Source organism: Notamacropus eugenii, chromosome 3, assembly GCF_028372415.1.
Source record: "Notamacropus eugenii isolate mMacEug1 chromosome 3, mMacEug1.pri_v2, whole genome shotgun sequence".
In the NCBI taxonomy this organism is placed as follows: domain Eukaryota; kingdom Metazoa; phylum Chordata; class Mammalia; order Diprotodontia; family Macropodidae; genus Notamacropus; species Notamacropus eugenii.
Genome location: NC_092874.1, coordinates 59,143,894 through 59,170,534, shown reverse-complemented (window position 1 = coordinate 59,170,534; position 26,641 = coordinate 59,143,894). Strand labels below are relative to the sequence as shown.

Below are 26,641 nucleotides of genomic sequence, written 5' to 3'. Positions count from 1 at the left end.
TTCTCAGTTTCCTCATCTGAAAAATGAGGGGGTTTGATTTCTTGATCTCTAACATCTCTTACAGCTCTGAAACTGGTCCTAAGATTCTTTTCATACCTTCATTCAGAATATAACTGATAAGTGTGTAGATTATTTTCACAATGATTTCCAGGGTTCAGAAAATAAGAACATGGGATCAATAGGCACAAATAATAATTCTCTGTGCCCTTTTTTATAAGTTTTTCAAATATTTGGTATCCTCCCTTCTTCCAATATCTTGAGAATCCCTGAAAAACCTAACAATTATGCCACCTTCAGCACAGATATGTTTGTATATACCTAATGTAGTCACAACTGTTGTTCCATCTTTGTTTACTTTAATGTCATTTCTATTTCCTCTTGCTGCACAACTGAGAGAGTGATGATAGAATCCAAATGTGATAGCTCATGACAAGACGAAAGAGAAAAACTACGGCCAGAAATTTTTGCTAATCCTCCCAATTTCCGTTTCCTTTCATTTCAACTTCATCCTTAAATGCCTTTGGTATGGCTGGGGCTTACTGCGGTCTCTTGTATTTTTTGTATTTTCATGGTTTATCATGAATTCATCACATAATGGCCAACCTACTGAAGCCTCTATGCATCACTAGGCTGGTCCCCGGAAAAGTCTTGTTGAGAGTATACAGGAAGCTTTTCTACCACTGTAGATATTGATGGAGGCTGCCACTAGCATAACCTACAAAAACCCATGTACAAAGAAAGCACTGGACTAGCACTTCCTAAAGTTCTGTTTTATGTAAGATTTCCAAAAAGACATTCATGTAACTAGGGCTGGTCCTTAGTGTCTATAGAATAGGTCAGTACTTGGGTGGTGACTGCAGAAGCCCCTGGCTAAAAAAAAACTATTCTTGTCTTCATCTGGTTAAGGTAACATCTTAAGCTATTATTTCTTTATTAAAACTTCAAGTGAACATCTCTGAGACACTTGCACATAAGTGAATTCTAATTGTTTTTAAGGGTGGAGGGATATTAATGGAATATTGTTTTTAAATAACTGACATTCATATAGGACTTTAAGGTTTACAAAACCCTTACATTATTTCACCTGAGCAGCACAACTTTTGCTGACTATCTAGTTAACCTGGGAACATGCTTTACCTCCATCTACTCGGGACATTTTGGGACATCTTGCCATCTTCCCTTTCACTAACTGGCCCTTTTCCCCATAGGAAATAGCGCCCTCTTCTGGACCAGAGATCAGGCGTTCCTCCCTGGGACTGAGTGTGACTGGGAGGCAAGTGTAAATTCACCTAACCCACTACGCTGAGCGGGCCTCAGACAATGGCTCACATTACAAACACCTGAAACATCTTGGGACATTTTTGCCATCCACTCTGCCAAAGGCAAAGTCACCTGACACAGAACACTGAGTGAGGAGGAATATAGAAATACAAGGAAGAAGGGAGCAAAAAAGAAACTAAATAATTATTAGAGAATGTTTCTGGAATGTAGCTTACATAAATCACTTCCAGGCAACTATGGTGTGTCCCTTCTAAAAACAAAACTATTACTAAATTTTATATATTGAGTTATAGGAAGGAAACTATATGTGCTGTTTATAAAATAAGTTTTATCAAACTTAAGTCAAATCTATCCAAGTGCATACATTTTTTATCAACTACTATATGTTTCATAGTTTTTATACCTTAAATATACTCATCAGAAAAGGGAAAGACACAGAAAGGGTAAGTAGCTCACTAAGTAAGTGTAACTTTGCCTACTTCACACTTACTGGGCTGACCCTGCACTAAATACAAATTGCGTGGGGGATTTTTCTCCCCAAATATAACAAGTCTAAACACTAATTTAAAATTTATTTTCATTTTAGATTAAATAACATCACAAACATGAAACAATGCAAAAATGAAACTTCTGGCTGACTTTTCTAAGGTTTATTTAAAAACAAACACAAAAGTGTACCCTTCTTACTATGTTTATAATTCATATTACCCAGGATATATGTTCCTGGAAAGTTTTAAAATGAATTTCTGTAAATTCTATTAAGTCTTAAATTCAGCCGGAATCAAAGGGCAAATAGTAAATCCTCTGGCAAAGTGAATAATTATCATATCTGAATGTTTGTACTGTGTTTTCTAAAGGCAAGAAAATCTATGTAAATTCATTATATAACCAAATTGAACTAAAAGGGGGCTTTAATTGATCTGTTAAAGCTTTTCATTATAAAGATGGACAAACTGAGGCCCAGAGAGGTTACAAGGCTTGCCTAGAGTTTTAAAACCAAGGAATAGGAGAGCTGGAAGTAGAGTCAAGATGTCCTGGTGATACCCTTGGTCTTGTAAAATGAGAACTGTGATCAGATGAGGAAATTCACAACCTATGGTCATTTCACCTCTCTCTTCATTATAACTTCAATCTGTTCTTCATTGTCACCTTGACTACCAATCCCTCAACCTGTTTCTCCCCGGAAGACCACCCCATGCAGTAGCTACATTCTCCTCCCTTCTCCACCATAACCCCTCAGTGAAACTTGTTCAACCCCACACTGTCCTCTTCTTTAGTATCTTAACTTGGATCACTCCCACCATAAGCTGTCTTTGCTCCTGTACAAGTAAAAAAGAGCGGCTACTTTGCTGTTGAACAATGTTGCAGAAAAATCACAAAACTGTGTTGAATGGGACCACTACAAATTTAGGTTATGTAAACTCAACTGGGTCCTCACGACAGCAAGGCATTATACCTCCTTAATTAACTTATTATCCCACTCACCACAGTTGGTCTTCCGAAACCTTTCATCCCTCCTCAAAGCTCTATAGTTCCCTTTGATAGAAATCTCAGATGATAAACTTACCTCATATTTTACAGAAAAAACCTGAGCCTTAGCTGCCATTGAACACCTAAGGGACCATATGCATAGAGTACTGGGCCTGGAATCAAGAAGTGAGAATTCAGCCTCAGATACTTAATAGCTATGTCACCCTGGCCAAGTCACTTAACCTCTGCTTCAATTTCCTCTCAACTCTAAAATGGGGATAATCATAGTATCTACTTCACAGAGTAGTGAGAACCAAGTAAGAAGATATTGGTAATGCACTTAGAATTGTGCCCAGCATGAGTTGTTGTGCTCAGTCACTTCTGTCCACTCTGCCACCTTGCTGCCCCAGCACATAGTAGGTATTTAATAAATCCTTATTCCCCCTCCTCCTTCTCCCTACTTTCTCGTTTCACATCACCAAGATGACTTCTGCCACTCTCTCCTTCTTCATTCCTGTCTCATATGTAATGGTATTATTCATATTCCTTACCAAAGCTAACTCCTCTATATGTAAATTTCATTTCATTCCATCCCATCTTATCCAGAAGACTTTCCCCTCAATCATCCCCAGACTTCCCTATTAGTTGTTTCCCTACTACCTGCAAACATGTTCTTGTCTCCTCCATCCTGAAAACTCTAACTCAGACTTCCCCAGGCCACCTCCACTAGCTGCAGTCCCCTAGCTCTCCTTGCTTGAACATACCGTCTTATCAATGCCTCCACTTTCTTCTCCCTCTCTTTTTCCCTTCTCTCACTCTTGCTACAATCTGGTTTCCAAGCTCATTCCCTCTTGCTTCCCTTCCTACCTATCTATCTGGTCTTATTTCTTTTTCTCATCTTCACCCAGCTCACAACTTGCTAAGGTATATGGTGTTTCCTACAGCTCTGTCCAGGGCTAATCTCCCTCCTCAACTCTAGTCTCACACTTCCAACTGCCTAATGGAAATTTCTAGCTAGACAGCCTATAAACATCTTAAACTCGGCATGTCCAAAACTCATTATCTTTCCTCCAAAATTTTCCCTTCTTCCTAAGTTCCCTGTTATTGTTGAAGGTACCACATCACAGATGTCACTCTCAACTCCTCACTCTCTCATCTCCCATATACTCAATCTTTTGCCAAGTCCTGTTAACTTTACCTTTGAAATATATCTTGTATATGCCCCTTCTCTGCTCATCACTGACACCACCCTGGTGCAGGCCCTCAAAACCTCAAGCCTAAAATATTGCAACAGATAGCTCGTTGGCATCCCTACCTCAAGCATCTCTTCACTCCAAATTATCCTCCACTCAATTGTCAAATTATTCTTTTTAATGTGCAGATCTGATCATATCACAAACCCCAACACCATAAAATCCAGTTGGTCCCTAGCAACTCTGACACTTAAAAGTCTTTCACAACCTGGCTCCTTCCTACTTTTCCAGTTTTCTTACATTTCACTCCTCCCCCACATCAATACAGTCTTTAATCCAGTGATACTGGCCTTCCTGCTAGAACTCACATAAGATACTCCAATGCCAAAGTCCAGGCTTACTTGAGAGCTAGTTTCCAACTCTAAAATTTCAAAGTCCTTCAAAAATAAAAAAATTAGGCACTATTGTTGACTATTGTCAACTATTGTTGACTCTTCAGTCAACTTCCCTGAAAATTCACAAGATTTAAGGACTAGAAAGGAGACTTAAATATCAAATGGAATCAAAACTCCTCATTTCATATATGAAAAAACTAAGGCCCAAAGATGTCAAATTAATTACCCATGTTCATCCTGGAAGTTATGTGGAGAGCTAGTAGGAGACACTTGGCTTATTGCTCTTCCAATACCACCACATCAGTTCTAATTTTTTTCCCCATATGTCCTAAATGTTGGCAGAATATATCTGTAAAAATGGTGTGGAATTACTCATGAATATAAGTCAGACAATCCAATAAAATCACAAAGTCTTAGAGAGCATTAAAAATGGGATAACAGCTACAGAACTGAAATTAGAAATAGGAATCAAAAGATTGTTCATATTGAGTTTTCACAGATGTTCAAAATCGAAACAATTAAGTCAAAAGAAAACAGAAAGGATGAAAAAGAAAGATGAAGCTAAATCTGGCTATCACTAAGTCAAAAATTTTAATATATAAAACCATCAGCTTTGTTATATGAAGTCATATAATCAATCTCCTGTGCCATCTATTTGTTGCTGTTGTTTAACCAGTTCTATTTGACCCTTTGTGACCTCAATGCCGTCTTATAGTATTTGCTAAATGTACAACAGATATGTGAAGATTGCAGAAATTTATTTCTGAAAACATTATAATCTATTGATTAAAGAATTCATTACCATTTTAATTTTAGATACAGAAAGAAATACCTCAAAACAATTATCTTTATCAATGTATTAGAAAATTCAAGTTGCAATGAGATTTTGTCAATTTACTGAATAATATTCAACAGCACCCAATAATGAAACGTAGTACTAAATTTCAAAAATACACTTTAACTTCTATATATGATACTGTTATCCTTAAACCAAATATTTTGGTTCAATGGAAGCAATTTTAGTTTTAACAAAGCAAATGGTTTTTATCTTAATTCCCTCCAGTGTCAAAAATGGCTATATTCTGAAGGACTTGTCTGAAAGATTTTTACTAACTACTTGGAGAAAGGCAAATAGATACAAAAATGAAGAGAATCTCAACATGTTTGTTGAAAGAGTCCAGTGGAAAGAATACAGAACTAGGAGTTAGGAGATCTGTGTTCAATTCCAACCTTGGCCACTAACTAGGATCTTGTGCAAGTCACAAGTGCTGTTATTGTATGGTGCTTTCCAGCTCCATCAGTCTGTAAGAATAAAAAATGATATAATTAAAGATTTACAAAGTAACAATTCTAAGTGCCTTCTAAGAAAAATAACAATGCTCTAGTATCTAATATGGTAAGAATTTAACACAATATCACAGGTGTCTGATTCATTTTATACTGTTGTATAATGGATAATTTTAAGAGCAGTAGATATCACATTTATGTCATTGGCTGACTGAAATTCAACACAAAAATTATTTTTAAAAATTCAAGGAATAAAAAACATTACTAAGCTAGAGGGAGAAATGAGTCAGTAAAAGAAGAAATCTTAAAAACAGCTACACTAAAAGTTAGAAATTAACAGATAAAAGAAGGAAAAATAACTGTACAAGGATGTCAAAATGAGACACTGCTATTTGTTCCTGAAAATGAACAGACAGAAAGCTTGAAACAATTTATCTCTCTGTATTAAATGTCCCATTTTTTTTTCATTTGGGGGAGTCATAAGGCAAAACAGTCTGTAAAATACAGAGAAAAGCAAATTACCTAACAGATTTTTAAATCATCAACTTAAAAATTACCAAGGGAAAGTCAAAGTAGGTGGTCTTCAGCTTAAAATTATACTCAGCAAAAGATTATTTTTGTATTTTAAAGTGCTTTCCTTGGAGACAAAACAGTTTAGGAAAGTGATCTCTAGGAATGTACAGTACTTGATGAATTACAGAGAACTCAAACTAATAAAAGAATATCAAGGAGGAAAGAAAAGGGAAAATGGAGGTTTTGAATAACATTTTTTGTAAAATTAGGCAATAGTTGAAACCACTAGAAACAATCAAACTAACCTGTGTCTAAGATAGAGATATATAGAATAAGCATCTCTGAATCAAAATAAATGAAGCTGAAAAGAGGAAAGGTAAAGAGAACAAAGAAGTTAATTCAATATTTCATAACATAAAGATAAGGAGCAATTCTGCTTTCAAAATCTGTTACGTGCTTGTAAAGGCAAGATGTGGACTATAGCAGGGATCCTCCCTTTACATTTTTTTCAATCCTTATCAGAGCTAAGCGATCTAAACAATTTTAGGTAGCATCAGCAAGGTGAAATTATTCTTTCATAAAAAAGGCATGAAAAACAATAACCTCAAAATGTATGATTACACAGATGTTTAAACACTAATATTTTATGGAGATATGTAAAGAAAATTGTAAATGGTTTGGAATGGGGGAATGAACAAGAGTGTTCAACTCAGGAATAATAGTAAAATGTAAAACATTTTAAAATCACTGTCAAAGTTCAGTAAATGAACATGTACAAAAAATTCACAGCAAGGTTTGAAATCTTGGCATGGCTCAAAAAATCATCCATCAAACACACTGTTTCTCTCATGTTTCTGTGGGAGAGGATAAGGCCCATTTTATATTCTCTTCCCAGTATAATGCCTTCGGCAAGAATGGCAGCAGATTGCTCAGATGTATAAAACTAGTTTAGCCATAACAAACCACTGTACCAAGAGCTTTATCTACAAAGATTAAAAGTAATAAGGTATTTTGATCTTTTTTCTTAAAAATACATACAAGACTGGTAAGATGTTAAGAAATAAAACCAGAACAAAATTACCATTACAAAAGTAAAAATCTCTTCACATTTCCAGAAAAATAACTGTAGGGAATGTGTAAATCTGAACCTCTCTGTAATGAAAAGATGACAGGGGCCCACAAGGATGGTGTAAGAGGAGAAAAATAATACATGAAATGAAGGAATCTAATTAAACTCTAATAGGGTATAAGTTACACAGAACCACACTCAGAGAATCAACAAAATATCAGATATGAAAGGCCCAATGATTTAATATATATAATCCCTCTCAAGGAAAGTATGCTGGCTCTGGATGCAAAGCACCTGTGTTAAAACCTTGCCTGATATTTACTAACAGTGTGACTTCAAGCAAGTCACTTAATCTTTCTGTCCAACAGTATTATCATTTGTAAAATGTGAGGGAGAGAGGGACAAAAAAAGGGAAGTTCTGAAGAAGGAAGGACTTATTAATCACCTAATCTGTGCCAAGGCTAATTAGTGTATGCTGAGCACTCTAGAAACGTTATGTCACTTGACGATCACAACAACCCTGGGAGGGAGATGAGATCATTCCCATTTTACAGATTTGGAAACTGAGGAAGGCAGCTCTTAAGCCATGTCTGCAGGGTCACACAGCTAGTAAAATGTATGAGGCTGAATCTTCCTGACTCTAGGTCCAGTTGTGTAATCACTGCCCCACTGAGCTTCCCAGGTTAAACCAGGAGGCCTCTCAAGTTCCTTCCAGTGCTAGCTCTATATACCTGAGGTTCATACCAGTGTCACTAAGTACTTTTTTCCATGTTAGTATCAAAAAAAAAAAACAACCCAACATAAATTTCAATCAAGTGTATTTTTTATTATGACATTCTTACTTTGTATGTATAGATGTACACACACATCTATGTGCAATGTGTTTACATATAAAGTGTTTTTTAAGTGAATAAGTAGGAGGTCATGGATAAAAACAACTATTGACACTCCCACACTTAAAGATGAAAACAACTTATGGGGGCCTGACAAATCTGACTGATGTAGGAGCCACATGACCCCCCGAGTTAGAGGCAGATAAATTTTTCAGCTTTCCAGAAAAGGAAAAAAAGGGGGACATGGGGCAGTGGGGTGGGGATGATGTTAGGGCAGGATGTTGTCATAAGGCATTGGCTCCCAACACTAGTTTGGGACAAAAATCAGCTTCACTAGAGGTGTCCATCCTTTGGAAAAACTCAAAGAGAAAGCTTAGCAAATGTGACCAAGCAAGATAAGTCTAAGTGGTTAAGAAGCTGAGTAGCTCTATTTTTTAATGATCAATAAGACAGAGTAAACACAGGAAGAGAGAAACAAACAAACCTATTTGCCTAGTGTGGATAAACCCAAAGACTTTAGCTACTGGAACAAGGACTTAATATTCAACAAAAACTGATGGGAAAACTGGAAAATAGTCTAACAGAAATATCATAGGTTGAGACCAACACCTCACACTCAAAAATAAGGTAAGTTCCATATGGATATATGACAGATATAAATGGTCACATAATAAACACATTAGAAAAGAAAGGAAATTTCCTGTCAGATCTATTGATGAAAAATTCATAATCAAAGATAGAGAAGAACACAAGATGGACAATTGTGACTGCATAAAATTATTTTTTATTCCAACAAAATAACAGGGAAAAGAATCTTACAGCAAGTTTCTCTGATAAAAATGCCATTTCCAAAACACTAAAGAACTGATTCAAATTTCTATGGAAAGGACCCATTCTCCAATTTATAAATGATCAGCACAGAAGAATATACAGTTTTTAAAGGAAGAAGTCCATGACATGAAGAGCTACAGGAAAAACAGGCTTTAAATCACTAATAATTAGGAAAATGCAAATTAAAGCAATTCTGAAATTCCATGTCTGTTTTCATCAAGTTGGCAAAGATGTCAACAAAGCAGAATGACAAATGTTGGAAGGGCTATGGGAAAACACGAACATTGATATACACTGTGGATAAAACTGTGAATTGGTCCAGCCATTGTGGAAACAATTTGGAACTATGCCAAAAAAACCTCTCTGAACTGTGTGTGCCTTTTAATCCAATAATACTTGGTCAATATCACAAAGATTAAAAAAGAGAGAGGAAAGAATCCATTTCTTCCAAAATATTTATAGCAGTTCTTTTTGTGATAGGTTCTCATCATTTGAAGAATGACTGAACAAAATTACAGCACATGAATGGGATGAAATACTAGTGTGCTATAAGAGGTGACAAAAAATGATGGCTTCAGAGAAATCTAGGAAGACCTGCATGAACTGACAGCAAGTTCTTCAAGTTCTAAAATGAGCAGAACTAGAACGTATCTAAAACAACAAAACTGCAAGGAGAACAACTTTAAGAGATTTAATAATTCTCACCAACACGCATAAAATATAATCAATCATGCTTCCAGAGGACTTTAGTGGCAATGAATGGATTCAGTATAAAATACATATGGCCAATTCAAGATTTTGTTTTTACTATGCATATTCCAAGGATTTTTTTGCTTTGCCTTCAATGGGTTTGGTGAGGTGGGGGGGAGAGAAAATAGATTTTTGTTAATTGAAAGAAATTAATTTTTTTTTTAAAAAAGGAAAAGAAACTCACTGGTATCTAAACCAAGTAGCACTGACAGCTGCTTTGGACCATTTTTTCCAAATCATCATAATAAGAAAAGTCAAAACACATAAACAGTCAGAACAAAACGCACTCAATAGCTTTGGCTACAGTCAATATGAAAACATAATATTGTCCAACATAATGCAACTGCTACCAGGAGCCATAATGACCCAGCACCTGGAATTTGTTGAATCTTACACTATTAGTTGAAGTACAAGATGCCAGTAGCTTTCTTTGACTAGTTAGCCCAAACTAACCTTCCAAGTGAAAAAAAAAAAAAAAGCACCTCATCAAAAACACTGAGACTACAATTACGAAACTTTTTTGGACCAGAACTTTGATTTCATTGCTACAAGAAACTCCAAGTAAGGAAATTCCCTCTAGTAATGCAAATCAGCAACCAGAATGTATACTCCTTGAGAACTGACTGTCAGGCTTGCTTAGATCTGTTTTAGTGCTTAGGGCATAGTAAATGAAATAAAAACTTTTTCATTTGTTTATACTTTCATGTGTTAGATAGAGTGCAACTTGCATGCAGGTCTTCAAAGATGATATCCATTTTGCCATGTTGCCTCTAAAAATCAATGCCTAGATACCATTTAAAGGGTAATGACTTTAATCGTTAAATATATAATCTGAAAGGAAGATAACAATAGAATAAATTACAAGAACTTTCTCTGTTTTGTACATAAGCTAAAATGTTTAAAATATTTAATCATTTTCATACCGGGTCAAATGTCAGAACACATTACTAAAAATGTGATGTAAATATTTCCAGGCCCCCATTGATACTTCACTTATTTTTAGCCACGCTGAACATAACAATCACAATAAAATGAATTTTTCCCCTAAAATTTGTCATGCCCTTATGTACAAAAATAGTTATAGTAGCTTTTTTGCAGTAGAAAAGAGCTAGAAAACAAAGGGGTGTCCATCCATAAAAGCATGGATAAACAAATTATGGCAGCTAAACCTAATATTCTCATGCCATTAAAAATGTGAAAAAAAAGTGAAAAAAAAATGGGGCTTCCATGAAAGCTGGGAAAATTTGAAGGCACTGATGCAAAGTGTAAAGAACAAAGAAAATAATTTATACATTAACAACACTGCAAAAGCAACCAACTTTGCAAGACTTAAGAACTGAGAAGACTCAGTGACCAACGTTAGGGTGCATACTGAGACTATGCATATTTGTTAAGTCTTTTTTTTTTCTAATGATGGGATTTGAGAAAAAAGAATAGATGTTAATTTTAAAAAAGACTTTTTAAATAAAAAAATGTGTTGTAGTATGGATTTACACATGTAAAGTATCATAGTATAATCAGTAAATGTTATCTTTATCCCCTTTCCATGCAGTAACCTAAACTACAAATCTAAATAACCTAAATAACTCTAAAATAACAGATATGCCTAATTTTTTATCTCAGCATATTGCCAATACTAGAACCAGCCTTACCCATAGTAAGCACTTAATAATTTGTTGACTTGACTCATCTATATTGTTGGTATGATAGATGAGTCAAAATATGTCAGAACTCAATATAAATTAAGAAATAAACTTTCAAATCTCCCTTGGCCCATCCATTCTCCAATATCCCATTCCTCAAAATTAGAAGAAAAAAACCCTAAACTCTGAAAGCAGTAACAGATACAAACACATAAGAGAAACACTGAGCCAGGAAGAGAAGGTGTAAGTAATAATAGTATAAAGATACCAAGATTAAATTAAGAAGAAAACTATTATTTTTTTAAAAATAACAATAAACAAGATATTCAAGTAAAAAGAGATATCCTAAGGAATGAAACAGTCTACCATAGCTAATTATCAGGCATTATTCGTTTTCTAGCTAAATGTTTCAGTTGCCAGTTTTCAAACATAATTTGCTATCTCCATAACTGAAATAGTAACTATTCACATTCTAAAGCTCACATTTTATATTAATTTACAATTTCCAAAGGACTTTCTTTGAAAGGCTGTAAGGTAGGTAGTTTACTTTTCTGATGAGGAAACTGAGGCTCAGTTAAATGATTTGTGCAGGTTCACTCTCCTAATAGTGTTGGGTGTTAGAGGCCATAGTGGTAAAATTGGACTTGAACCCTGATTATTTGACACTACTTGCTACTTATATTTTGTCTTTCCACTCTACTGAATGAATAAAAAAAAAAATACATAATGATCTTTACCATGATTGTCAAGAGATATTCACCAAGTCAAAACCCACTATCTATAAAAAACAAAGGATACCAAAAGTTTTAAGGATTGGTTACCTCTAGGATTATCAAACAGTTATCTCTTGATGTCCCTAAATGCAGCAACTGACTGCTGAGAAATAATTAAAGAATTTAAAAAGAAATTAAAACAAACAGGAACTAATGGGAAAAATCCATAGACGGAAACACTTAGTAAGACACAGAAGAAAGGGCCTGGATGAAAAGAGGCTCTCCATGTCATAATGGCACTCTTAACACCGTCTTAGAGATAATATGGGCAGCTAAGTGGTGCAATGGATAGTAGAGTGCAGGGCCTAAAGCAGAGGTTCCCAAGCATATTTGGCCTACAGCCCTCATTTCAAAAAAAAAAAAAAAAGAAAATTACTCAGAACCCTACCTCCCCCTCCGGAAATTTACTTTCTTTAACTAACCCTTTAAAAAAATGTTTTTTAATTTGCATCATTTTGAAAAAAATTTTAATTACACATCTTAAACTTAATAATTTATTGTAAATTTGGGGGGGTTTCCTGCATTTAAACTTTGATGACACAATATTATATCATGTAACCATACAGTATGGTACTATAAATAAGTCATTGCACACACGTATTCCTGCCAACACGGCACATGCTAGCCTGTCAACACTTGCTTGTTAAGACCTGTTGGCTGACTTGACCACTGATCAGTTAGTTCTATCTTACATTTTGTGTTTACTTAGAAAATAAGGTAATCACTATGACTTTTAACTCTCTTACATGATAGATGAAATACGTAGCTATAGTTTTTCAAAATTTTATTATCTTTTGTTTCCTTATGCTTCCACTGCCCCCTTATTTTTATTCAAGGCCCCCCAACTGCAGCTGAGGCTCCTACCACTCAGATCATTCCAGCTCCCCCAAGGGGCAGTATCACCCACTTTGGGAGCCTAGAGAGTCAGGAACACTCATCTTCCTGAGTTCAAATCTAGTCTCAGACATTTACTAGCAGCATGCTACCAGACAACTCACTCAGCTCTGTCTGCCTCAGTTTCCTCATCTGTAAAATTAACTCAAGAAGGAAATGGCAAACCACTCCAGTATCTTTGCCAAGAAAATCCTAGATGGGGTCATGAAGAAGCTGAAACAACTGAAATGACTTAACAAAAAGAGAGATACTATCTTTACTGGGGGAGCCAGAGTAGTAAAAGCTTTCATTTAAGAATCTCTTCATTTTTTGCAAAGGCTGGATCTACTCTTCTAATAAAGCTTATTCCCACTTCACTGGGAAAACCATGGGAAACACAAAGTTGTAGTCCTTTAATACCTCAGGCAATTGGAACAATGTCAGAGATAACAGGAATCCTCTTCTAAATCTGTGCTGCAAATGATAGTAGCAGCAAGACGGAGAAGTGCAACCACAACTCTGACACACACTCTATCCCAGAGGGAGGAAGGGGGAGCACTCTTTTGAGTAAACAGAGATGGTAACTCTTAATGATGGGTACTTTTTCAAACAAGCTTAATAGTACAACTTATTACTACCAGCATGCAGTGTGCACGTTGGTATCTACATACCCATACATACATACACATACACATACACACACACACACACACACACACACACACACACACACACAGCTTTTGGAATGAGGTAAAGCCTACAAAATTCTTCTTGGGGCTTTCAGAAGACAGAACAGGCTTCCATTCTTCTGAAATGAGAGTACGCACTGTTGTGCTGTCATTCTAAAATACAGGCTAAGAAGATCTGAGTCTCACATTGGTCTCTCACTGTCCAGATATACTGTATATCAAAGGTGACAAATTCCCTGCCTACAGGCCATGACTCCTTTAAACAGCCTGAACTAGGTTAAAATGTAATTGGGAAATGTTTAGCAAAATAAACAAAAGTACAATACAATATAATGTTAATTTGTGGTTTAAGTCAACATGCAGACCACAGACATCTATTTTAATTTGACATCACTGCTGCACACTAGTACCATCTCTGAGCATTGCTCATGCTTAAAATGCCTTTCTCCAATCTATTTATCCAAATCCTTTCCGACCCAGAAGGCCAAGTTTAAATCCAACCCCCACCTTCTTGAAGCTTTCCTATGTTACACTACTATTTCCCTCTTACTAAATATACAGTTAAATCCAGATCTTGGCACTGTTTTTCTCTATTTCATGTCGCGTCTCCTGAAATAAAACTATAAACTCCTTATACTTCTCTTATACTCCATTTGTAGCCTCTAAAATGGTGAACACAAAGTCAATAATCAATAAATCCTCTGGAATTTCTATAGTTATCTTTATCTAGACTTTCATTCCCTCAATTCAGAATCACTATAACTTCTTCACACTCTATCCCTCCCTGTTCTGTAACTCAAAATAGATTTCTGTCATTTTTCATTATGATACTGAGGACACAGATTTTCTAAGCACAGAAATAATAACAATTCACATTCATACACAGATTTAATTTTTAGTACTTTCCTTAAAAGTAAGCTTGAGGAAGGAAGTACAATTACAATAAAATTTACGGATAAGGAGACTAAGTCTCACTGAGATTAAATGATTTATTTATTAAGAGATTTATTTATTATTCATTCACAGATGAATGAACGTAATATGTAGGGACAAAGTATGCAAACAATACTTAAAGAATGAATTCACGCTAGCATTTAGTTCAAGTAGTTATCACTTGATTCCTTAAGATATTATCCTAGTTCACTTGCAGTTAGAAAAGTAGTGGAAACCAAAAAAGACACAAGTCACAGATACAGATCAGGAAAGGGCTTCGGAGGTAATTCCTAGGCCATACCCTTCATTTCAGAGACAAGATAATTTTAATCCTCGTACAAAATCATGGTGGACATAAACCTGCAGTAAGTGGGGTAGTCTTGGTCTGTGACACGTTAAAAGTGATCCAGAAATACTGCGTTCAAACTAACTCAAATTAGTCTGGGGAAAGTAGAATGATTTCGTATAAGAACAGATGACAGGTTAAGACCTAAATCTGAAAAGATGAAGACTGAATGAAAAGATGAGAATATAAAGACTAGATAGGAAAGAACCGAGAGATCATTTAGCAAAGTCTGGAATTCTAATTCCAGAGGAAATTCCTGGAAGTATGGAAGTAACAAATAAAAAGAAATTATACTTTGCACAACTGTAAACTTATAAAACAAAAACTGAAACTATAACCACTATCACCCCCAAAAAAAGATTCAGCTAAAATCATCATATCTATTTATCCTCGAGTGTGACTGAACTCACTGTTCACGTTCTGCTAAGACTTCAAAACAAAAAGCGTGCAAAATGGATCCAGTATTTTCACTATGGAAATAAACTTTTCATCTTGACACAGCATTCACAAAAATTCAGGCTAAACGGTCTGTCTGGAGATGCCAAGCCCGTGAAAGGGTGACCAAACCAATGAGGAATCGCAGCCAGCAGTTTGGGAAGGAAGCCGAAGGCCTAAGCGCAAGGTGTATTCAGACCGTGCACAACTTGGAGGTCGGAGCCCGGCTCCGTTTTCAGCCGCCCAGGTGGGAGCAGGCCGACACGTGTGCGGGGTCCTCGCCCTCTTCGGCCCCGAGCGTTCCGGGAGCCGGCCGGACTCACTTCGGGCAGTGACACGTAATGGAAGCAGCGCAGCGGCAGGGGTGGGGGGACAGAGGACTGCGGGTCTGGGACCCCGGGGCGGGCCCGCGAGCTCCCGGGCGGCGTCGTCCCGCGGACAGTGCGCGAGCTGCTCCGCGGCCTCGGCACCGGCAGCGCGGGCTCCGGGATCCCCTCTCTCACCTTGGTTACAGAAGAGGCTCCACAGCTTGGCGAAGAGCAGCCCCATCACGGGAGCCCGGCCCGCCGCGGGGCCCTCGCAGGTGCCGCGGCGCCGGAGGACGAGGAGCCGCCGGGGCTCCCACCCCCGGGAGCGGCGCGGGTCGGGGCCGGGCAGAGGCTCGCGGAGGGCGGCGACGGTCTCGGCTCCTCGCACCGACCCCCAGGAAGGCTCCGGAGGCCGCTGGCCTGCGCCGTCACGGAGAGCGGGGAGGAAAGGGGTGGACGCGCGTGCGGCGGCCAGCTGCTCTCAGCGGTCCCTTTGTTCGGCCGGCTGAGCCCGGCGGCGATCCGTAGGGCCCTGGGCCTTGACCCTCCTCCCCGCCGCAGCCCACCGCCGCTCGCTCCAGCTACCTCTCTCGTCCGCCCCGCCTCCGCGCTGGTCAGCCCGACCTCCTCGGAGCCCGGCCCCGCCCCTGCTGACGGCGTTCTGCGTCATCGCGCTGACGGGCGCTGACGCCATGGACGCGGCGCTGCTCCGACCCTCGTTCCTATTGGTTTCCACAGAGCGGGGCATCCCCTCGCGGGCGCGTGGGCAACAGCGAGGAGTTTCCCGGGACAGCGATGGGAAGGAGGTTATGGGTCGCGGTCCGGCCGAAACCATGAGATCACGAGCCGCTCCTAGGCGCGGCCTCTGACGCCGCAGGCCTCCAGGACCCGCTAGGGAGCGGCAGAGGCGGGGCCCAGGTGGGGCTCCCTTCCCTGCCCCGGAGCCGGTGGTCGGCCTGGGGGGATGAGTGGGGCCCCAACTTCCTTTTCTTTGGACGTCCCAAACCTATTGTTCTGAGACCAGGGAAGGGAAAAGCGAGAAGGAACAGAGGAAAAGCCCTCTTAACCGCTTCCATTGTGCCCAGCCCTGTGCTAAGAGGCGGGATGCGGCGGGAAGACGGTCCTGGACTTCAATTCTAACAAGGAGAGACCGCAAACTGGAAAAAAATGTGGGTGCGTGACGGAATTCAGCCAATAAACACGAACCCTATCACGTTCCAGGAACCGTGCTAAGTGCCTTACAAATTTTAGCCTCACAGCAGCTGTGGGAGGGAGGGGCTGTTATTATATATCCCCATACTACAGATGAGGAAACTGAGGCAGTCGAGTGAAGTGACACAGCTAGGATTTGAACTCAGGTCTTCCTGACTCCAAGCCCAGCTCTCTATTCACTGGGCTACCTAGCTGCAGCTGGTGGAAACCAAGAGATGATTGGTCTGGACCCCTTCCTTAAACTGAGGTTTTTGGAGTTTGGACTCTGCCCTCCGGTTGTCATGAAATGAGATGTCACTATAAGAAACGTTTGGGAAGGCAGTGACATGGAAAGACTTTTATGTACTAAATGAAACCGAAAGGATACATAGAGCAGTACTGAGAGAAGATAAACGCTGTAACTGTAGCAATGTAAGTGGAAAAGAAGCTACAATGTGAAACTGTGGTTAATTGTTATGACTCACTGGGCACAGAAAAATGAAAAATAATCTTGCCTCCTTACTCTAAGAGACTAGTAATCAGAATTCTGAATGTGAACTGCATATGTCCTATCAGCCACTGAAGCCATCCCCCCCAAAAATGCTTCTGAGTTCACAGGTAAGTCAGCGAAGATAAGAAAGCTGGAGTTGTAATTCTAGAATATATGTTTGTCCGTTTGGCTTGTTGCCCTACCTTAGAATAAAAGTCCCTAAAAATCTCGTAAAACAGCTGAGGTATAGCTCCTATGTAGTTACTCTAGTGTAGTAGGGAACCCTTACTCATAGTGAAGTAGGGGTATTAGCCAGGTTTTATTTAACCCAGAAAATGGTTAAGATGCAAAGGACTCACAGGTGTCCACAAAGAAATACAAAAGACTCAGTGGCTCACTATTTTTGTTGTTTAGTCATGTCTAACTCCGGTGACCCCATTTGGAATTTTCTTAGCAAAGATACTGGTGGTTTGCCAGTTCCTTCTCCAGTTAATTTTATTCATGAAGAAACTGAGTCAACAGGCTCAAATGACTTGCCTGGGGTCACACAGCTAGTAAGTGTCTGGGGTCAGATTTGAACTCTGGTCTTCCTGACTCTAGGCCAGGTGCTCTGTGTTAACCCCAGGATCAATCTTCTTTCTGGCTATGAAGCTCTTAATAACCTGTTCCCTTCCTATCTTTCCAGTGTTAGACACCTTACTCCCTTGTATGCTGGCCAATAAGAACCAGAGTAATTCCGGTTTGAGGCAACACTGAGGGTAATCGTAGATGGAGGATCTTCTGTGAAAGGTGAACAAGAAGGAAATGTCCCTCAGGTAGTATTTCACTCTCAAACAGGCACTCTCAAAATTGGGAACTTTCCAAATCAGCATTATCCCAAAGATGGAAACAGCTGTTCTTAAGAATACTAGTCTCTGACCTTGCTCAAAAAAGGTAACAGAAAGGCAAAAAAGCTAGCCAGGAATTGGAAGCTCAGTAATTCCTCTCTCAGGCTCTCCTGGGCAAACACAGGTCATGCATTTTTCCTACAAGTTAACTTTTTTTCTCTTCTGGTAGCCCCCCTGACTTCCTGCCCTGGGATCTGGTAATCCAAGGGAAAGCAAGAACAAGAAAAGAAAAAAATGCAAAGATGCAAATTTTTCTTAGTAGACCACAAAGGAGGTGACTCTTCCAACAAAAATCTATTTATAAAGTGATTGAAGATTTGCAAAGCACTTTACCCTTATTATCACATTTGAGTCTCACAACAAATCTATGAGATAGATCCCATTATTATCCCCATTTTACAGATGAGAAAACTGAGTCTGAGAAAGATTAAGTAACTGGCCTAGGGTCACACTGCTAAGGGTCTCATGCAGAATTTGAACTCAGGTCTTCCTAAATCCAGTGGGGTTTGCTGTATTATCACAAAGTGCCAAACCCTTCTGCACTGGGCCAGTATATTGCCCAATAAAAAGGACAAGGACAAATGTGTCAAGAGAAGGGGCCTCCCACTCCAAGTGTGGCACAGGCAGGGGCTTAGCTCCAGGGATGCTTCATGATGGGGGGAAGGGGAAGTACCCTGATTATATCTGTTGTTACATTTGAATCCCCCCACACAATATCACTGATAAATGGTCATCTTGCCTATATTTGAATACCTCCAAGGATGGGAAGTGTGCTTAGCCTAGCGGTTTTCAAATATGTTGGTCTCAAGATCCTTTTACACTCTTAAAAATTATTGAGAAGCCCAAAGAGCTTTTATCTTTGTTATATCTATCAATATTTACTCTGTTAGAAATTATAACTGATATATTTTTAAGTGGCTATTCATTCATTTTAAAGAACATCAATAAAACCATTATACATTAACAACATATTTGAATGAACAATAACCGTGTTTTCCAAAACAAAAACAAAAAAAGTGAGAAAAGTGGCACTTTTTTACAAGTTGTTGCAAACCTCTAATTTATAGCTTAATTGAAGACAACTGATTTCTCCTGTTTCTGCAGTTAGTGTCTTGCAGTATATTGGTTTGGTTGACATATATAAAGAAAATCTTGCCTGAGATACAGGTTTGGATAGTGGAGGAGTATTTATATAATAGCCTTTTCAGATCATTGTGGATATTCTTGATCTTACACTGAGACTCAGCAAATAATAGTTTCTTAAAGCTTAGTTGCAATGTAGAATCTGATACCATATTAATAAAATTTTTTATACTATGTTACCTTAAAATCTATTGGTCTGTCTTGCACTTTGAATGGATCTTTTACCTATGCATGATTTTAACATCATGTATCGGTCAAATGAAAAATGTTGGTTAACTCAATTATTCAGATCTTTCGAATGTCAACATATTTCATTATACAATATATTAAAAAAAAATCACATTCCTTCATGTCACCATGGATCTCATTAGAAAATAAATTTAAGTATCAGGAAGCTAACAGGTTCATGGTGGCAGATACAAGTCTTCCAAAATTCTAATTTTAACTTGAAAGCTCAAATTTCATCACTAGCAATAGATACTGTCAGTTGTTTTTCTAGGAAGTGACAGCCTCACTTCATTCATTTTCAAGAAAATGTCTGCCAGCCATCTGTCTGAATAACCACAGTTTGTCTGTCATTCTTTCAAGTGAAAATCCATGGGAAAAAAAAGGGTGGCGGAGGAGTAGTTCAGCTTGTAACTCAAATAATCACACAAAAGATTTTCCTTAAGACACCATCACACTTTGATATAAATCCCAAGTATTTTATTCACAGAGTGTCTAGGTGGTATAGTAGATAGAGTACTGGCCTTGGAATCAAGGAGACTGGTCTCCATGAATTCAAATCTGGCCTCTGACACTTACTAGCTGTGGGACCCTGGGCAAATCACTTAACCCCTTCTGCCTCAGTTCCTCGTCTGTCAAACGAGCTGGAGAAGGAAATGGTAAATCACTCTGGTATCTTTGCCAAGAAAACCCCAAATGGGATCACAAAGAGTCAGACACAATTGAACAACCACAACCCTTTATGTATACTTCATATTTTGTAACACAGGGTATTAAAAAGACATTCACTCAAAAGTTGAGATTGAATGAAATTAATAATTTTTATTATTTTGAATATTTCGGCATCACTCATGTTTATTATTGTCAAGCAATTACATAAAAGATCTTCAGTGATTAGTTGATGCCAATACTTGAGGAATATAAGTAAAACAAAAAGTCCAAAAAAATCTGTAGATTCATATATTTGTAAAGCAAAAGTCCAGTTCTACAGACAAGAGAATAAATTAGTCTTCTTGTTTGCTACAGTTGCCATGTGTAAGTAGGTGACTTGGTGGATAAAGTGGCAGCCCTGGAGTCAGGAAGATCTGAGTTCAAATTCAGCTAGCCTCAGACACTAGCTGTGTAACCCTTTTGCCTCAGTTTCCTCATCTGTAAAATGAGCTGAAGAAGAAAATAGCAAACCACTCCAGTATCTTTGCAAAGAAAATCCCATGGACAATATTGGTATGCTATTGTCCATGTAGTCACAAAGAGTTGAATGCAACTGAATTAACAACCATTTGTCACTATAATTATAGAGATCATTTAGTCCAATCCAATATCTTTTTAGTTCAAAATTTCCATTATTTTAAGCAGTTAGAAGAAACACGATAATGAGAGTAAGGAGATGTGAGTTCAAGTCCTGTCTGTCAATACCTCTGTAAACTTGGGCAGGTCACTTAACCTCTCTCAACCTCAGTTTCCTCATTTGTAAAATGAGAAATTTGGTCTAGATTATCTCTAAAGTCTTTTTCACCTTTGACATTCTATAAAAAGGAATCCAGATGGCCTAGTAATAATTTACCTAGCTACTTTCTGCCTGACTTGTACTATCCCATAATAAGTTTTAACTGGTGGAGAAAAAAGGTACTAGACTTTTGCATAAAAATCAGGCTAACTTGTACATAAGAACATACTAAGTATCACATAGGAATTATTAGGACCTACTGAGAATTGATGTGTAATATTGTCAAAAAGGGCCCTAAGACTGCAGAGAATTTAAAGGAAATTTGGATTCTATTCTTGGTATTATATAAACTGTAACCTTGGTCAAATAGCTTTAATTTCATTTATATACTACAGATTTTCTAAAAAATGCACTAAGGTTTATAATTTGCTGCATCTTTTAGAATAATATGTTCAACATTATTAAAAATACCATGAAATTAATTTGTTCAGTGATGATAACTATAAAGTAAATGATTACATGTACTTAAAGGTATTTTCATCTTCATTATTTTTATGAGTGGACTTCCTTTGTAGATATAAAATAGAATTACTCTATTCAGTTATACTTAAATAAAATAAAGGCTCAAAGAGAAATGCCATTTTTTCTCTTTTGAATTCTCAGTTTTGCAACAATGATGTTTGGTATCAACTCTTTTCCCAGCTATTGGTTTGCCTACCCAAAGCACTGTTCTATATTAATAAAACATTTTTAAAATGAAATTAGGTATATATTGTTGATCCAAGAAAATTCAATCAGGACAAGACTAATGAAATGTTTTTCTATGAATTACTATTTTAGAAATATAAAAGCACGTTTACAAAAGGAATATTTTAATAGTAAAACATTTAAAATTAACTCATGTATATTCTGTCAATCTAGAAAAGTAATTATTCAGAAAAGAGAAATGGAATGAGACTATAAATTGCAATTTTATATGTATGAAAACATGTTCATAAAGCAATACTCTTCAAAAAGCAATGCTCTAAATTCATAAAAATATAAGGTATATTCATATATACACTGTCAATCAGGAAAATTTATCTAGTTATTCAGACAAGATGAATGTAATACTATTATATAAATGGTTATTTTGCAAACATGAAAACATGATTACAAAAAGCAATACTTCAAATTCATAAAAAGCATACAATAAATTCAGGCTTGCACCACTGATCTAGGAAAGTTTATCTAGTTATTCAGGAAGGATGAATATAATACTATACTATAAATTGCTATTTTACAAATATGAAAACATATTTGCAATACAGAAAAATAAATGTGACTTTCAAAAGCAACCATTAGGGGGAAAATATGAGCTAAAACTGTTCTTTTTACTGGTAATTACTAGGTTTACACCCAGGTTTGCTTACTATAAATTCAAATTGGCAATTGTTTTCTATGGTTAAAATTTGGGACAGGTCATTTCTCTTGAGTTGATCCAAATAATTAAACAATTCAGTTTCATTCTTTAATTGTTTGTTTTCCAAGGCACCGTGCTAAGTGCCACGGAATACAAAGACAAAATCAAAACAATACCTGAATTCAAAGAGCTTACATTCCCTGGGTAGAACATATGGAGACAGACAGGTAAATGGAAAGTAATTTGCACAAGGAGAATAAGTTCAGGGAAGGATGGCTTCATGGAGGAAGAATTTGCTTCACCTGAACAGATTCTTGAGAAAAATAGGATTCTGAGAATTAGAGAAAGGGAAGGGGTCCATTTCAGGTATGGGTGATTGATTTTGTAAATGCACATACATGGGAGATAGAATGCCAAGTTCAGACAACAGTTCAGACATTTTACCTGGTACATACTTTAGGGTGTAATATGAGATCAAATTCAGCCTTAGGGGGATGCCCCTAATTCCTTTTCTTTTATTCATTTGACCCAGACTTTCCCTGAGAATATCAGACTGTAGTTTATGTCTAGATCTTCATAGATGTGAATAAAAGGGTGGTGGCAACCACGGAAGAAGGAAATGGCAAACCACTCCAGCATCTCTGCCAACAAAACCCCAAATGAGGTCACAAAGAATCAGACACGACTGAAAACAAACTGAACAACAAGTACCATGGAAGTCCTCAAGCTAACACTATCAGAGAAGTGCCTGGGGGCCAGCCACTTCCTCGTGGCTACCAGAACTAACTTGGTGATGGGTGGCAGGAACTATGACAGGTGACTTTCTTTTCTTATTCCCCTGACCCTGATCTCTATCTGTCTTTCACTGGGGCAATAGTGAATTATTTCCCTGAATAGAGCATGCTTTGGCTCTCTGGGACCCTACCCGTACTGTACTTACATTCTAAAGGACTCTGTGCCCTGGAGGGGACTCCTGACTAGAAAATGCTGTGGAGTCCTAGCACCTGGTAACAGTTTCTAACAAGGAACAACAGGATGTTCTTCTGGGTAGCATACTTCTTTCCTGCTAATTTAGCCCACTTAGTAGTGCACATTCTCAAAGACTGTCATAGACCCACAAAACCAAACCATGACCACTTTCACCTGAAACATTCACCATGCCTGCCTGATGGTGGTGGAGGTTTATGGTGTTTACTGTGGGAATCTTGAAAACAGTGGATGAACTGATAGGAGGTCTGGGTCTCCTCCAGTCTACTGGGGGTTCTCCAGAGTTGTCCAAGAATTGGGCCTAATTCAATTCAAAAGCAACGTGACCATCACTGTTAATATGTCTTAGCCATAAATCAAGGCAAAGCTCCTTGGTGAGACTGCCAAGGAAGTAACAAAGAAGGCAAAGTTAACTACTCTGCTAGCAGCTCCAGAGGAGATCAAAGACTTGGCCAACAAGGCAGTCACTAAGAAGCAGCAACAGAAACAGTATGCTTGAAGGATCTATTCTACAGCCTCCTCTGAAACACAAGGGCCCTGTTACTACTAGTGGGCTGGTAAATATTTGACAATTCAGGTTAAAAAAAAAATATGTAGGACAAATACCACACTTAAGTTTAATCTTCATTATTAACATTTTGTTTATCACTTTCTTAAGTCTTGACAATCAAAACAATAAGTCAAGCCCTGATGTGTAACAGTTGCTGACTTCTAAAGTTAAATATCTAAAAATTGGCTCTCCAGAGACAGTTTGAGCTGATACCAGCATACCCTGATACCCTCAGTATCAGTCCTCAGGGCTGAGAGTCTGCTGGCAAAACCTGGCATGGGGGACAGAGCCTTAGTCTCTGAGCAGATTATCAGCATGATGCAAATCAACGATCAAGCTTTTGTCCCATTGCCCACCCTATCTTTATTTCACTCTAATGAAAAAACGTAATGTGTTGTCTGGTTTTGCTGAACTGTTTTCCCCTTTTGTATTTTAATAAAAGTTATATGAAATAGCTCAGTTGGTTGGAGAAACACATACAGAAATAAAAGTGCTATAAAAATTAAAGGCATCAATTTTTAAAAATTTAATAAAGGTAACACCTCAGCCAAAATAAAAAAAAAAAAACAGTCCCTGTCTTCAAGGAGCTTATTTTCTGTTGGGGTTTTAAATATTGTAACCCGATCTTGTACTTATAATTGTATCAGTGACTATGGATTTATTCTGAAAAGCCACATTCACACTAACATTTCTGGTATTTCTTTAATGCCATTCAAGCATCCATTCTACCATCTTGTCGTTCCCGTCAATGCTCATTTACAGGATCTCCCTTATACAGTGACATCCCTTTCCCCAACCCCTTGACTCATATGTCACTGAAAAAAAGTGAAAACCATTCAGTAAGAACTCCCTCTTTTTTTTTTCTATATTATCTTGTGTGATGATCCTAGATCTATATAATCAGCCCATGTCTCTTTATTAACTTCTTATCCCACATTACCAACTACTTTCTCAACATCTTAAACTGGATGTCCTATTGATATCTCAAATTCAACATATCCAAAACTGAACTCAAACCTTCCCTATTACTGTCAAGACTACCACTATTCTCTGTCACTCAGTCACTCAACCTGGATTTCATTATTGACTCCTCACTCTTACTCACTCCACATCCCCAATATGTTGCCAGGTCTTGCCATTTCTAACTTTATATGATTTTTAATATATGTCTCTTTTCAACTTGCACAGTTACCACCCTGGTACAGGTTCTCCTTGCTTCATGCCTAGATTATTGCCATAGCCTTCTGGTTGGTTACCAAGCCCCAAGTCTCTTTCCATTCCAATCCATCCTCCCTTCTGCCACCAAAGTGAGCTTTCTAAAACATAGGTCTGATCATGTCATATCTGCTGCTCAGTTATCTCCAGTAGCTCCATATTATCCCAAGGAACAAACAGAAAATACTCTGCCTTGCATTTACAGCCCTTCACAATCTAGCCTCTTCCTATCTTTCCAGTCGTCTTAAACTTTACTCTCCTTCACACATTCTATGAAATGTCTATATTGCTCTTCTTGCTGTTACTTGTGCGGGATATTCTCCAGTTTTGATGCCTTTTCACTGGTTGCCCCCCATTCTTTGAAATCTTTTCCTCTTCACTGCCATCTCTTAACTTCACTGGCTTCCACACAAGACAACTAAAATCCTACCTTCCCAGGAGGTCTTTCTTAACCTCCCCTATCCTGATATACACACACACATACTCCCAGGGCCTTCCTTCTGAGGTACCAAATAGGCCACTGCATCCAGGGCCATCTTCAATCATCATGATGAATATCTGGTCACTGGATCCAGATGGTTCTGGAGGAGAAGTGAGGCTGGTGACCTTGCACAGCCTTCCCTCACTCAAAACAAAGTCAAGTGCAAGTCATATCATTATTTCTCTGATGGCATGGTCTTCTTCAACAAGGAAGGACGAGCACACACCTGCCTACTCTTTAAACATCTTATATACATATAATTGTTTGCATGTTGTCTCCTCCAGTGGAAATGAATTCTTAAGAGCAGGGTCTATATTTTTTGCTTTTCTTTCTATCCCAAGTGTTAGCATATTTCCTGGACAGGGTAAGTCCTGAATAAATGCTTGTTGACTGAAGGAAATGGCAAACTACCCTGGTATCTTTGCCAGAAAACCGCAAATAGGATCATGAAGAGTTGGACATGACTGAACAACTTTTTCAGTGAATGAATTTGAGTTATTATTTTGGAGGAAATAACTAAAAGGCCAATTGATCACGTGATTCTGATTCAGATTTTTTGGCCACATGGCTTCCTATATTTAGTAGCTATTGGCCTATAAATGAGTGATTAACCAGCCACTATATCCAGAGAAGAAAGAAACAGATGTTATGCGCAGAATTCATATGTCCTAATGAAGTTTATTGAAGGACATTCATTGTAGCCCATAGAGGTCTGAAGTGGGCCCAATAGAGGTTACTCAGGTCTATGGTACTAGTTGGATGTCGACCACCTCTCTGGACAATACAGAGCTCTATTGGCCTTAGATCACCTAGTGTGGGGAAGGTTGATCAACTTCCCAATGGCTAGTTTTAAAATGTAGCACCAAAGTGATTCTCTATAAGCTATGTAGGGGGGCAGAGGTCTGGGTCACATATCAGCTAATGTAATGCTAATGAGATTAAAGATTTTCCCCATCTATTAATCGGCCTACCCATTAAGGGGAGTTTGATTAGGGGAGATT

The 26,641-nt window shown here is 38.1% G+C and overlaps 1 protein-coding gene and 1 long non-coding RNA gene across 3 annotated transcripts in view; one reads left to right on the top strand and one right to left on the bottom strand.

Moving 5' to 3' along the window:
- The window catches only part of ARL5B (ARF like GTPase 5B), an 87,138-nt gene extending 70,973 nt beyond the window's left edge, over nucleotides 1-16,165 (bottom strand). Inside the window, exon 1 of one of the 2 annotated variants that reach the window (XM_072651661.1) lies at nucleotides 15,818-16,165. In XM_072651661.1, the coding sequence (XP_072507762.1) occupies nucleotides 15,818-15,863 (46 nt within the window). In that variant the 5' untranslated portion in view covers nucleotides 15,864-16,165. The remainder of the gene's footprint in view (nucleotides 1-15,817) is intronic. The other variant, XM_072651662.1, reaches the window with a different exon arrangement.
- A 91-nt stretch (nucleotides 16,166-16,256) lies between these two features.
- On the top strand, nucleotides 16,257-24,399 carry LOC140532782 (uncharacterized). The gene is made up of 3 exons (XR_011976663.1): nucleotides 16,257-17,431; nucleotides 17,989-18,118; nucleotides 22,940-24,399. It is a non-coding gene; the product is annotated as an uncharacterized lncRNA (long non-coding RNA).
- Nucleotides 24,400-26,641: the final 2,242 nt, after the last annotated feature.